The sequence below is a fragment of the Sorex fumeus genome, unplaced genomic scaffold, assembly GCF_029834395.1.
Source record: "Sorex fumeus unplaced genomic scaffold, SorFum_2.1 ptg000149l, whole genome shotgun sequence".
NCBI classification, from domain to species: domain Eukaryota; kingdom Metazoa; phylum Chordata; class Mammalia; order Eulipotyphla; family Soricidae; genus Sorex; species Sorex fumeus.
Genome location: NW_026606206.1, coordinates 729790 through 742320, shown reverse-complemented (window position 1 = coordinate 742320; position 12531 = coordinate 729790). Strand labels below are relative to the sequence as shown.

At 44.3% G+C, this 12531-nt stretch overlaps 1 protein-coding gene across 1 annotated transcript in view; it reads right to left on the bottom strand.

Moving 5' to 3' along the window:
• Window positions 1–1115: 1115 nt before the first annotated feature.
• AK3 (adenylate kinase 3) overlaps window positions 1116–12531 on the bottom strand; it is a 30217-nt gene continuing 18801 nt past the window's right edge. Inside the window, exons 2-5 of the mRNA XM_056106895.1 lie at window positions 9914–10033; window positions 7229–7401; window positions 6182–6300; window positions 1116–2113 (exon numbers count right to left, since the gene is read on the bottom strand). Coding sequence (XP_055962870.1) covers window positions 1993–2113; window positions 6182–6300; window positions 7229–7401; window positions 9914–10033 — 533 coding nt within the window. The 3' untranslated portion in view covers window positions 1116–1992. The remainder of the gene's footprint in view (window positions 2114–6181; window positions 6301–7228; window positions 7402–9913; window positions 10034–12531) is intronic.

Here is a 12531-nt window from a genome sequence, read left to right as displayed (position 1 = left end):
AGCCAGGCCGGCCGCACGCAAGGCAAATGCCCTACCGCTGTGCTACAGCAGGAGATAATAAAGTATAGCATGAAATGTATAAACTTTGTACTGTTTTTAATACAATGATTAGAAAATAGTCACTAATATAAAAGCTCGTGAGATTCAGAACCGCAGAGCAGAGGGGTGGAGTGAGCCCTGTGAAGTGCCAAAAGACAGTCAGATCCACAGTTGTGAAATTTAATTTTATTTAATACATTAATAAAATATCTAATAACCTAGTGATAATTCATAAGGTTAGTGTTATAACATTTTAAGGAAGCACACACTATTAACATTCAAATAAGGCATTATAGAAAGTTTGTAAATATTTACTGTATTTTTTTTTTTGAAAGCCTTGGTCCGTTTGGAAAGAACACTGAAGTTCTAAAAATCAGAAGATATGTAAGAAACACTTGCTGGCATTTATATTTTAAGTATCTGTAATAAAATGGGCCAGAATTTCAAAGGCAGTTGATGTAGCATGTACAAGGACTCATTTCGTCTGACTTAGCACCAAGTAGGAGTGACTATTCCATGAAGACAACATGGGGTTTCTCTGGGCAGCAGAAGCACACATTGCTGTATTTTGTTTGTCCTTGCTGCCCCAACTAAGAAATCGTTGATTTTTAAGTGGCTGCTCAGATGTCAGTCTGCAGCAGAACTCTTTCCCCCGAAGACAGGATGGCAGTGAACACCAACAAGTGTCACATCTGATTAGGAATCAGAACTCCTTCAGCAAGTTCAGTTACTTTCCTGGTCCTGTTTGTCTGTTATGAGGCCACACTGGCGATGCTCAGGGGTTACTCCTGGCTCTGTACTCAAGAATCACTCCTGACAGTGCTCAGGGGACCATATAGGATGCCAGGGATCGAACCCCAGGTAGGTCACGTGCAGGGCCAGCACCCCACCAGCTGTACTATAACTCCTAGCCCCGTCCTGGTCCTTTTTTGGCTATCAAGTAATTCCTTTTCATCGTTATACCTGTTAACTAAAATTGCTATTTCTGTGTCAGTGGACATATGCTCAAGAATAGCTGATCTATTTCTATTACTTTACATAGTGCCGTGGATTTCCTCTTAGTTTCCCCTCCCCCCCTTGTACTCTGTCACTCATCAAGGCAAATCACACATCTTAAGCAAAAAGAAAAACTGACAGGCAGAACCCAGTGCACACATTTCTTAACATAAGTAGCATAAGTAACATAAGCTTATGAAACTTATGATTTCAAGTACATTTTCCAATGAAAATTCATATTTGGTGCTCTTGCATGAACTTATATTATCAATTTCTAACAAGTCATGTGTACACATTAAATATAATACATCAGTACACAGGCATTTCCAAAAGTCATGTGAAAGTAATGATTCTTAATATAACATTTTATAGCAAATTGAAAATTCTAAGCTGAAGGTATGCATCATAACAAAACAGATACAGCATATACTGTACGTTTCTTAGTGTAAAGGCAGCAGTGAATTTGCATCCTGGAACTGATGTGGAAATACTGTTGCTTTTTCCTGGAATTTTATAGATATAACATCTAAAAAAAATGGTACCACAGTGCTAGAAATACCGATTTTGGCATAAAACTACACAAGAGCCTCCAATGAGATACTTTCCCCCAAATGACATGAATTTTTTTACCTTCCCAAGAAAAATAAAGAATATCTGTCAATCACTTGCTAAGCAGTAGTTGGAAAACCATCTCTGTTGGTCTTCGAAAGTTTAAACATCACTGATGTTCGTGAACTGTACATCAGCAGGTGATAATTGTATAAAAGACAGTCGTCGATTCAAAAATATCGATCTGAGTATCTTGACTCCTTTGGCACATCTTTTATTTCCAGAATAAATCATCAGAAATGAATTAAATTTTTTAAGAATTCATACTTGCCGGAATCTGAGGGCAAGAAGTTTCTAAAGAGAGAAGGAAAAGAAGCTTCTCATCTTACTATCTATCGGTATATTTCCTCATGGAGTAACTGACTCTTTGTGACTGATTTGTGGAACTTTTGTTTGTAGGAAAGCATATACATAGGGCCAGATCTTGTTGGTTTCTGTTCCGGTGAATACTTCCAACACTCCTTTTTTCCTAAAGAGGACAAGACAAAACAAAGCAATAATATATGCCTGGTTTCTAAGTTTATTCAAAGTGGTTCTTAAAGGATGCTAAGTGTGAGGACAGGGGATGTGATTCAAGGGGAGAGTGCAGGCAAGTGCAGGCGCTGCATGCTTGAGGCCCTGGGTTGACGGTTGGCGCATGGCATGGTTGACACACAATGGAAATAATACCAAGGTCCCCTGAGCACCACCAGGGGCAGCCCTTGAGCGTTGCAATGTGGAACCCAAACACAAACCAATTAAAACACACACACGAACAATACCTAGGACTGGAGGACAGTGCAGGAGTTAGAGTACATGCCTTGCGTACATGGGACCCTGGTTAGGTCACCAGCATTAGCCCCTTGCATCGCTGAGTCTGTCTCTGGAGGCTCTCTCACCCCCCAGCACAGATGGCCCTGGTGGTCCTCCAGCTCTGCTGGGTGGGACTGGACATCTCCAGCACCACAACCGCCAAGAGGCATCACATATTCAGTTGCAGCTTTGACCCTTCTAGCCCACGTAGCCGAGTCCCCCATGCACCTCTTTGGACAGAATGAACACCTTAGGGCCCGCCAGACTCCCAAATACCCACTTGGCCTTCTCAGTCTTCTGGACACTTTCTAGTATTTGTTTATCCTTCCTTCTGTACTCTTAGATTTTTTTCCCCCCTCTCTGCTATCCCTCTTAAAGTTAGGGGTAAAGAGTGTTTTTATGGTGGTTCCTGTTGCCCCCAAGACAATCTGCCTGACCTGTCAGTAAATCAACAGCCAATTTCTTGTAATATGGTGAGGAAAAGTTAAAACAAACAAAAAAACCCGGGGTTGGATTTTTAAAACAAATTACCTCAAGATTCTGGCATTCCCCTTGCAGACCCTTTTTCTCCAACCCACTCACACTCAAACTGACGTAAAGGCTGCACCTGAAGAATGCTATAACTCATTACCAGTATTCGATATGCCAAACACAGTAACAATTGTCACAATGGAGACGTTACTGGGCCCGCTCGAGCAAATCGATGAACAACGGGAGGGCAGTGACAGTGAGAGTCTGCAACCATCTTTTTCAGAGATTTCACTGAAAACAAAATTACTCCTTTCTTCATATCTCATAACATTTGCTAGAGTTAAGACAAAAATCATTCCCATTATTTTAAGAAACATCTGCTAAGCAGAGAGATTAAATACGGTATTCCTTGCATATAAAAAAGTCCTTCTGGATTCCCAAAACTTTCATAAGAAGCACTTTGGGCTCCAGAGCATCTTGTAGCATCTTGTAGAAGAAGCATGTTGGACTACTGCAAGGTAGGGTGCTTGTTTTGTGTGTGGTGGACCAGGGTTCTAACCCTGGCACCACAGCGGGTCTCCTGAGCACCAGAGAGTGTGGTCCCAAACTCCAAACAAAACAAAAATCAGCATCTGTACTACTCTAAGCATCTTGAAGAACCCTTTGAAAGTGAAATTAAGGTCATACGTGGACCAACATCAAAGACACAACTTTCGGGACTTGCAGTTCTAAAACTACCTTGGATGAACATTTTGATCTTCATGTAATAAAACAGAACTAGCTTTGACTACCTGTCTTCTACACCTCTAAGACCTAACTTTTTAACCTATGTGTTACAACCCTATGTGAGGTAGCTGAAGTTTTTTAAAATGTGTTTTAAGAGACTGGAGGGATAGTACAGCGAATAGAGCATGTGCATGTGACTGACCAATCACATACGGTCCTGAAAAGAGAGCCCTGCATGTGACCAATCCATCACAGATGGTCCTTGAGCATCACCAGGCATGACCCCTGAGCATAGAGGCAGGAGTCAGTCTGAGCACTGCTGGGTGTGCCCCCCCACCACCACAATTAAGTGTGTTAAAATCAATCTCGTTATGATTTACTATCTAGTAAGCGTTTTGTGTTCCTATTCAGTAGACCTGTATGCCAGGGTCATGTAAAAGTTTCTTTGGTGAAAAGAGGTCTTGGTGACAAATATTTAAGAAACCCTGCCCTAAAGAGTGAGAGCATAGTGTTTATAAACACCCCTCATCATTCTATCAATGTCACTCGGCTGAAAGGAATATTAATGGCCAACAATTTTAAATAATAATGCCGACTCTCACTAAGGTTGCTGCAGATGTCACTTTTAATCTCAGGGGAAGTTCAGCCTTGTACTGTGTGCAGGAGCTTAGAACAAGACAAATCGCGATTAGTGGCAGAAAGATTAGAAAAAAAGCCAATTGACAAGGACCAGGGCACCTCCTCAAAGTGAGGCCAGGCCGCACACTCTTTTCGCAGCCTTCCCAAACTTTTTACAGAACAAATCCCCAAATCTCTCTGGGGAAACAGTCACCTCACCAACCTCATTCTGCGATTCAGATAGGACAGTCTCCGTCCCCAACTTCACTGAGGGGCCTGGTGAAAGCTAACAAGTGCCAACTCTAGGACATCTGCTGGCAGGGCCCCCTCTTTGAACTTGAATGTTGAGGGGGCTGCACTGGGACAGCTCACCTGAAGACTAGCCCACAGAGGAGAATGAAGCTGAGCGTGAACGGAGACCAGATGATGCCATCTGAAAACCTGGACCCAACCTTTGGACTTGTCCATTACCTGACCAACTAATTTCCTTTGGTTTAAACTAGGGTGAATTAGATTCCTGACTGCCGTCAGCACATATCACATTGAAGAACCAATATTTCCTACCCAGCTCTCTGGTTCACTCACATATAAACAGAGTTTTCTGAGGCATGGCGAGGTCTGACTCTAATGATCATTGAGGGTGCGGCACAGTGTCACCAAGAGGAATAGCTAACACAGTGACTGGATAGTGCCAGGGTAGTTTTAAGTCTTCACATGAATTCTCTCCTTTAACTCCCAGAGCACTACCTGGAAAGTAGGTACCATTTAATAATAATGCTATGATTTGACCAATGGAGAATTTGGGGCACACGGTTAAATGCTTTTCCCAGGGCTACCCATCTGGTTCTCTGCAAAGCTGGGCTTATAAACAAATCAAAATTATAATAATGGCGACTACAGAAAGTGAGTTTCCTACTCCTTTCCTACTCCCCAGGAGTAACTATTAAAATAATTTGTAGGCTGCTCATTCAGATTTCACTGCAAATTAACCCTATTACAGCAACAATAATCACTGTCACTGTCTTCCCGTTGTTCATCGATTTGCTCGAGCAGGCCCACCGCTCGAGCAATAATAATAGTAAGAACTAATAATCATATTGTGCTTAATATGTGTCAGACAAAATTATGAAGAGTTACACATTTATCTCATCTTTCAACCCGCTAATCTCCCATTTTACAAAGGAGAAAACAGACTAAGCAAGAGCTTTGATGCCATGTGAACAAATGGTGAGCTGGGATTAGAAATCAGCCTCCCTGGTCTCTCCAATGTAGGCAGTCAAGCTCCTGAGTCTGTCTCAAACCTAAGTACTAGACTGTCTCGAAACCGAATCCTTACCCGGTAAGTGAATGCATGAAAGGAAAGGGCATGAAAAGTAATCCTCTGCAGGAGAGGGAAATGCTGATTAAGGAAACTGGATTGTTTCTTTGTGGGGTGGTGCAAAGGATGCCATGGTGGTCCCTGGCAACTAGCTGCAACCAGGCCTGAGGACAGACCCGACACACAAGGCTGGAGAGTGAGCAATCGGCCCAAGCACATACTTTGCATTCTGGAGACCCAGGTTGAATCCCCAACACATGATCCCACCAAGCATCACTGGGAGTGCCCCCAAGCAACATGTCAAGAGTAGCCGATAAGAACGGCTCGGTATGGCCCCCAAACAAAACTACACAAAAAAAGCCAACACACAGGAAGTTATGGCTGAGAGAATGGCAAACTGAGCCATTCTTGAGCTCACTGTGGACTGACCGGGAAGCCCAAACTACCTTTTGAACTTCTTGGTTACACAAATTAGTAAGTGTCCCATTGTTTAAACCAACTTGAACGAAATCTTTTCGTCTTTTAGCATCTCAACTGTAAAACATAGATACACACAAAAATGGACCCAGCACTACCTCCTGCAAGAAAAGTTAAGAAAAATAATAAACTCACTGGTAGTATTCCAGGACTGGCTGTGTTTCGGCTTCATAGGTCTTCAGTCTCTTAATCACTGTTTCTGGCCGATCATCCTCCCGCTGGATAAGAGGTTCTCCAGTCACATCATCAATGCCCTAAATAGAAGTTCAAAGAGGCCAGTATCAAATATATTATTTCTGCAAGATATTTTCAGAAGCAGTTATGTATTACTTCATTTTATTTTATTTTGGTTCTTGGGCCACACTTGGCAATTCTAATGGGTTACTCTTGACTCTGCATTCAGCAGTCACTCCTGGTGGACCAGGGGACCATATGGGATGCAGGAGATCAAATCCTGGTTGGCTGAGTGCAAGGCCAACACCCTACCCACTGGACTATCTCTCCAGCCCCAATTATACATTTCTTAAACAGACATATTCTCTATGCAAGAAGACACACCAGTGTATGTTTTGAAATAGACTCAAATCCAGATCCAAACTAGGAGACCCCAGGATCATTTCCAGAGTGAGTCTCCTGTAAGTAAAAAGCCTTCAGAGCTGCTGCCAGATAACTTTACACACTTTTACAAAAAGGCTTCAGGGCCTAAACAGTAATACAATGGCAGGCATTTTCCACACAGCTAGTACACAGCCAACCCAGGTTCCATCCCCAGCATCCCAGATGGTCCCCTGAGCACCACTAGGAGTGATTCCTGAGTGGAGAGCCGGGAGGAACCCCTGAGCATTGCCAGGCGTGACCCAAAAAGCCAAAGAAAAAATAAAAAGAAGGGTTTCAGCTGTGGACGAGAAATCTCAGTAGCAAGCCCTGCATAAGCCCAAGTGCCAAGTGTCACCAATCTTGACCGCCCTACCTCCTAACACAATCCCTGGCACAATAAATGTTTTTGAAGGAATCAGAAACCCCTGAGCTCGGTCCATCCTTTACCACCAAGCTGAGTGCACTAAAGACTCTGCCTCAGGAGTCTAGATCAGGGTAGCCTTTCCAAGGTCAAAAATCAAAACTGTGAAGTCACGAGGGGTCGACTCTGTGGAGAGTCACGTCAGTTCTTCTGCCACTGCTCACCACAGTCTTGGGAGGGTTGAAATCCATGTTGTAGACTCTGCCACTCTTCGGATGAATCCAGCGAGCAGTGAGGCGCTGCTTAATTACTTCAAAGGGCACGTTCAGATTAATCACTGTGTCTATCTGGTAGGCTTTGTCCAGTGCTTCTGCCTGTGGAAGTGTCCTTGGAAAACCTATGCAGAAAAAAAAGTGATTTAAAAAAATAAGGAAGGGAGGAATGAAAGAGAGAAAGTAGAAGGAAGAGAATGTGAAGCAATCTGAACAACCTGGTCAACTGCAGGCTGGCCGGTCTCAGCCACGGGTCACTGTGATAGTTGTATGCGTCCACCTGACTGGGCCACATGACGCCCAGAAATTCTGGCCAAATATTACTTTGGGTGTGTCTGTGTGGTTTCAAATGAGATTAACACAAATCAGCAGATTGAATCAAACAGACTGATCAAACAGACTGTTCTCCCTGAAGTGGGGAAACAGGCTTGATCCAATCCACTGAAGGTCTGCGCAGGATAAATGAGCCCACCTTCCCCTGATTAAGGTGGCCTGGTGGCCTTGGAACTAGGACCCTAACTCTTTCCAGCCTTCAGACTCAAACTCAAACACAGCTCTTCCTAGGTCAGAAGCCTACTGGCCTACAGACTTCACCTTACTGAGTCCACACATCTTTGGGATGCATCAGTTTCATAGTCACATTTAAAAAACAAAAAACAAAAATTCTTCACAATAAATACATATCCAATGGGTTGTAAGTAAAGTAAAGGCCCTCCCGTTGATCGTCGATTTGCTCGAGCGGGCCCAGTAACGTCTCCATTGGAGACTTTGTTGTTACTGTGTCTGGCACATCGAATACGTCACGGGGAGCTTGCCAGGCTCTGCCATGCGGGCGAGACACTCTCGGTAGCTTGCCGGGCTCTCCGAGAGGGGCGGAGGAATCGAACCAGGGTCGGCCATGTTGGCTGCGTGCAAGGCAAACGCCCTACCGCTGTGCTATCGCTCTAGCCCAATGGGTTGTATTTAATTAATTAAATTAATCCAATTGGAGTGGTTTAATCCAATTAATTAAAAATAATTTAATATTTAGAAGGCCCGTATTCAACTCCTAATACCACATAGTCCTCTGAGGATGGCTGGGAGTGACTCCTGAGCACAGAGCCAGGAACAGCCCCTGAGAACTGCCAGCTGCAGCGCTTAAAACAAAACAAAACAAAACAAAACAAAAAGCAAATAAAGATATAAACTTCCAGCAACTCCCTCCCCTCTTTAGAAACTAAAAATCACCATAATCTAAAGAATTCCACTATCCTTCTGGAGGTGAAAAGTAACTGCTGAGGTAACTCAATCTCCTTTGGTGGAAACGTGCCTATTAAAGGAAGGGAAAAGTCCTATCGGGGCTGAAGAGACAGTACAGAGGTGAGGACGCTTGCCTTGAACATGGCCAACTAGGCTTCCATCTTCGGCATCCAATACAGTCCCCAACCGAAATGAGGGAGTAATTCCTGAGTGCAAGTGAATGGGGTGTAGAAATTACGAGACCGATTTCTCACCTTCCAATTCAATAAAAAAACTAACCCAGAAAAGAAAACTGGCCTGAGGGTATGGTGCTGCCAGCAGGTCAATCTGTATCTGTAAGGTGAGTGCATCAGCAGCCTGCTGGTACCTTCAGAATTCTAGGTACCCCCAAAGTGCTGCTGTGCCTTTGGCCAGAACCCAACAACTTAAGGCCAAGTTTACCAAGAAAGTAAATGGCCAAAAGTTAGGTATGAGGGAGACACACCCACAAACCACCTCCGGCTCAGCTATATAAATGGAGGCAAGGCCTCTCTGGTTCCTGATCAAACTGCTTAATGGCCATGATCCCAGAGACTCAGAAACAAATCTCGGACCCAGAGGCTTTTGGCAGAAATGCATCTGGTCACCGCAGTAGGTTACTGGCACCGGGCCATCCCAGAAGGGAAAGGGTGCTGTCCCTCCGCCTGCTCCCTTCTAGCGGCTTGGTGACCGTCATCCTCTAGAGGCCATTGGACAGTCAGCTTTGGGCCCACAGTGACGAGACACGCAGAGCCTCACAGGAGGGGGTGGAGTCGGCCCTTTCCTCCTTACCCCAACGAGACCCCGAGTCCTGCCCATGAATGGTCTCTCTGGCTCCTGATCAAGCTGCTTAACAGCCATGATCCAAGAGACTCAGAAACAAACCTCGAAACCCAGCGGCTTTTGGCAGAAATGCGTCCAGTCCCTGCAGTTGATTACTGGCGCCAGGCCACCCCAGGTGGGAATAGGTGCGTTGGCCTGTTCCCCCTGGCGGCTCAGTGGCCGCTATCCTCCAGTGGCCACTGGATGGTCAGGTTCGGGCCTGCAGTGATGAGACACGCAGGGCCTCACAGGATGGGGTGGAGCCGGCCCTTTCCTCCCCACCCCAATGAGACCCCGAGTCGCCACCCATGAATGGCTTCTCTAGCTCCTGATCAAGCTGCTTAGCAGCCACGATCCAAGGGACTCAGAAACAAATCTTGGAACCCAGAGGCTTTTGGCAGAAATGCATCCAGTACATGCAGTGGGTTAGTAGTGCCGGGTCACCCTAGGGGGGAAAGGGTGCTGTCCCTCTGCCTGCTCCCTCTTGCAGCTTGGTGGCCGGCATCCCCCAGAGGCCGTTGGACAGTCAGGTTTGGGCACCCAGTGACATCCACATACCATCCAAGAGCCAGTTACACTGGGTGAGATTTTTCAGCTCATGAAGTACCAGCCGGGACATGACATCGTCGGGGATGAGCTTGCCTTGGTCAATGAAGGTCTTGGCCAGCACGCCAATTTCTGCAACAGACGAGCCAACACATCGATGAGCAAGGGCACCTGCTGTATCTCGCTGCAGGTCCTCAGAGCTGGCTCTCTGAAGAAACCCTCTGGGTAACACATTATATCATCAACTTTTGTGATAATACAGGTATTTTAAAATAATCTATGTCTCTTACAAACTCTCTATTGTCTGAAACATATATAAAATGGAAAGTTAGAGACAAGCATATTAACAGCAATCATCTCTATAGAATTATCGTTTTTTTGAACCAATATGCACTTTTCTGTTTTTATCTAAATTTTCACAGAGGAATTTTTCTATTAAAATACAAAAACAAAAACTGGAGCTGGTGTTATAGTACAACAGGTAGGGCTCTTGCTTTGCATGTGGCCAACCCAGGTTCAATCCCCAGCATCCCATATGATCCCTGGAGCCTGCTGTAAGTGATCTCTGAACACAGCTAGGAATAAGCCCTGAGTGCAGAGGCAGGAGTAAGCACTGAGCACAGATCCAAAGTAAGTCCTGAGCACAGCTGCATGTGGCCAAAATAAAAATCTTAATATGCGTTCTTTTTTTAATTTTATTTTACATTTTTATTAGTGAAACACCATGAGGTACAGTTGTAGACTTACAAATTTTTGTGCTTGGCTTTCAGTTATACAATGATCCAGTATCCATCCCTCCACCAGTGCCCATTCTCCATCATTTACATTTTTTTTTTTTAAATTTTTGTTAGTGAAACACCATGAGGTACAGTTGTAGACTTACAAATTTTATACTTGGGTTTCAATTATACAATGATCAAATACCCATCCCTCCATCAGTGCCCATTTCCCACCACCATGGATCCCAGTATCCCTCCCACCCCCCATCCCACCCTGCCTCTGTGGCAGGCCATTCCCCTCTGTTCTCTCTCTCCTTTTGGGTGTTCTGGTTTGCAAAAGAAGCAATGGGTGGCAATCATGTTTGGTCTATAGTCTACTTTCAGCATGCTTCTCCCATCCTGGGAGGATCTTCCCAATACCCTTTAATTGGTGCTCCCTTCTCTGTCTGAGCTGCCTTTTCCCCTAGCATGTGTGGCTGGCCTCCAAGCCATGGAGCAAAATTCCTGGTACTTAATCTCAGCCATTCTTGGGTGTTAGTCTCCTATTTTGTTACTTTATGTTCCCCAGATGAATGTAATCTTTCTATGTCTATCCCTCTCTTTCTGACTCATTTCACTTAACATGATACTTTCCATGTAGTACCACTTGTATGTAAATTTCATGACTTCATCTTTTCTAACCGCTACATAGTACTCCATTGTGTAGCATTTTTTTTTTCTGAATTATTTAGGGCTGAGTTCTGAGAGGGATAACTAAGATAACCTGTACACATAATATTAATGTACTGAACTCTATTCTCCAAGATTGGAGACAGTACAGTAGGCAAGGTGCTTGCCTCGCATGCAGGTGACCTGGGTTCAATCCAGCATTTCATATGGTCCCCTGAGCACTTCTAGGAGTCATTCCTGAATGCAGAGCCAGGAGGAACCCCAAAGCATCATCAGGCATGGCCCCAAAATCAAACAAAAACCAACCAAACAAACAAAAAAAAAGATCAATACTACAAGCATCAAGAGGAAAAACAAAGTCCATATATGGGAACTCCATAAAATTAACCATAGGCATTTCCACAGAAACCATCTAGGACACATTCATGAGATATTCCAAGTTGGAATAGAAACATATTTTCAACCAAGAATACTCTACCTTGCCAGGTTATCATTTAGGATAGAAGGACAATAAATAGTTTTTCTGACAAAAATCAAAGCAACTCATCACCATCAAACTTTGAAAAAAATATATATATATGTATATGTATACATGTATGTATGTATATGGGAGTACTGATGGCAGGTTCTTCAGGTGTTCGGGTCTGACCTTGTCTGGGCCAGGTGCTGTTCACTTCTTTACCGACAAAATGGCGTATTGAATTTCGGAAGGGAGAACGCTGGGAACGATATATCCATCCTGCGGAATTTGGTATGTGGGCAGGTGGACGTGGCTATTTCAGAGATCCGAATAGAAGTCATGAATAATCTTCTCTATTGACCTTCTGGAAGATGTGATGGATCTATCAGGACATTGGAGGGCAGTCATCTTGGTCTTGTAGTTGGCGAAGGACAGGCAGGTGTTGCAAATTCTTTTCCCGGCTTCTGCCCTCAGTACTCATTAATACACTGGCTCAGCTCTTCACATGCTACCTGTCTGAATGCAAGGTTCCATCCCAATGGAAAACCAGCAGGACTGTACTACTGTACAAGAAAGGAGACTTCCATGACATTGGCAACTATCGCCGATCTGCCTGTTGTCTGTCCTCTACAAGCTGTTCACTTGAGTCATCCTGAATAGGATTGGCAGAACACTAGATGAAGAACAACCATGTGAGCAAGCCGGGTTCCGCAAAGGATTCAGCACGATCGACCATATCCACATGGTAACCAAGCTCATTGAGGTTTCTCGGGAGGTCAAGA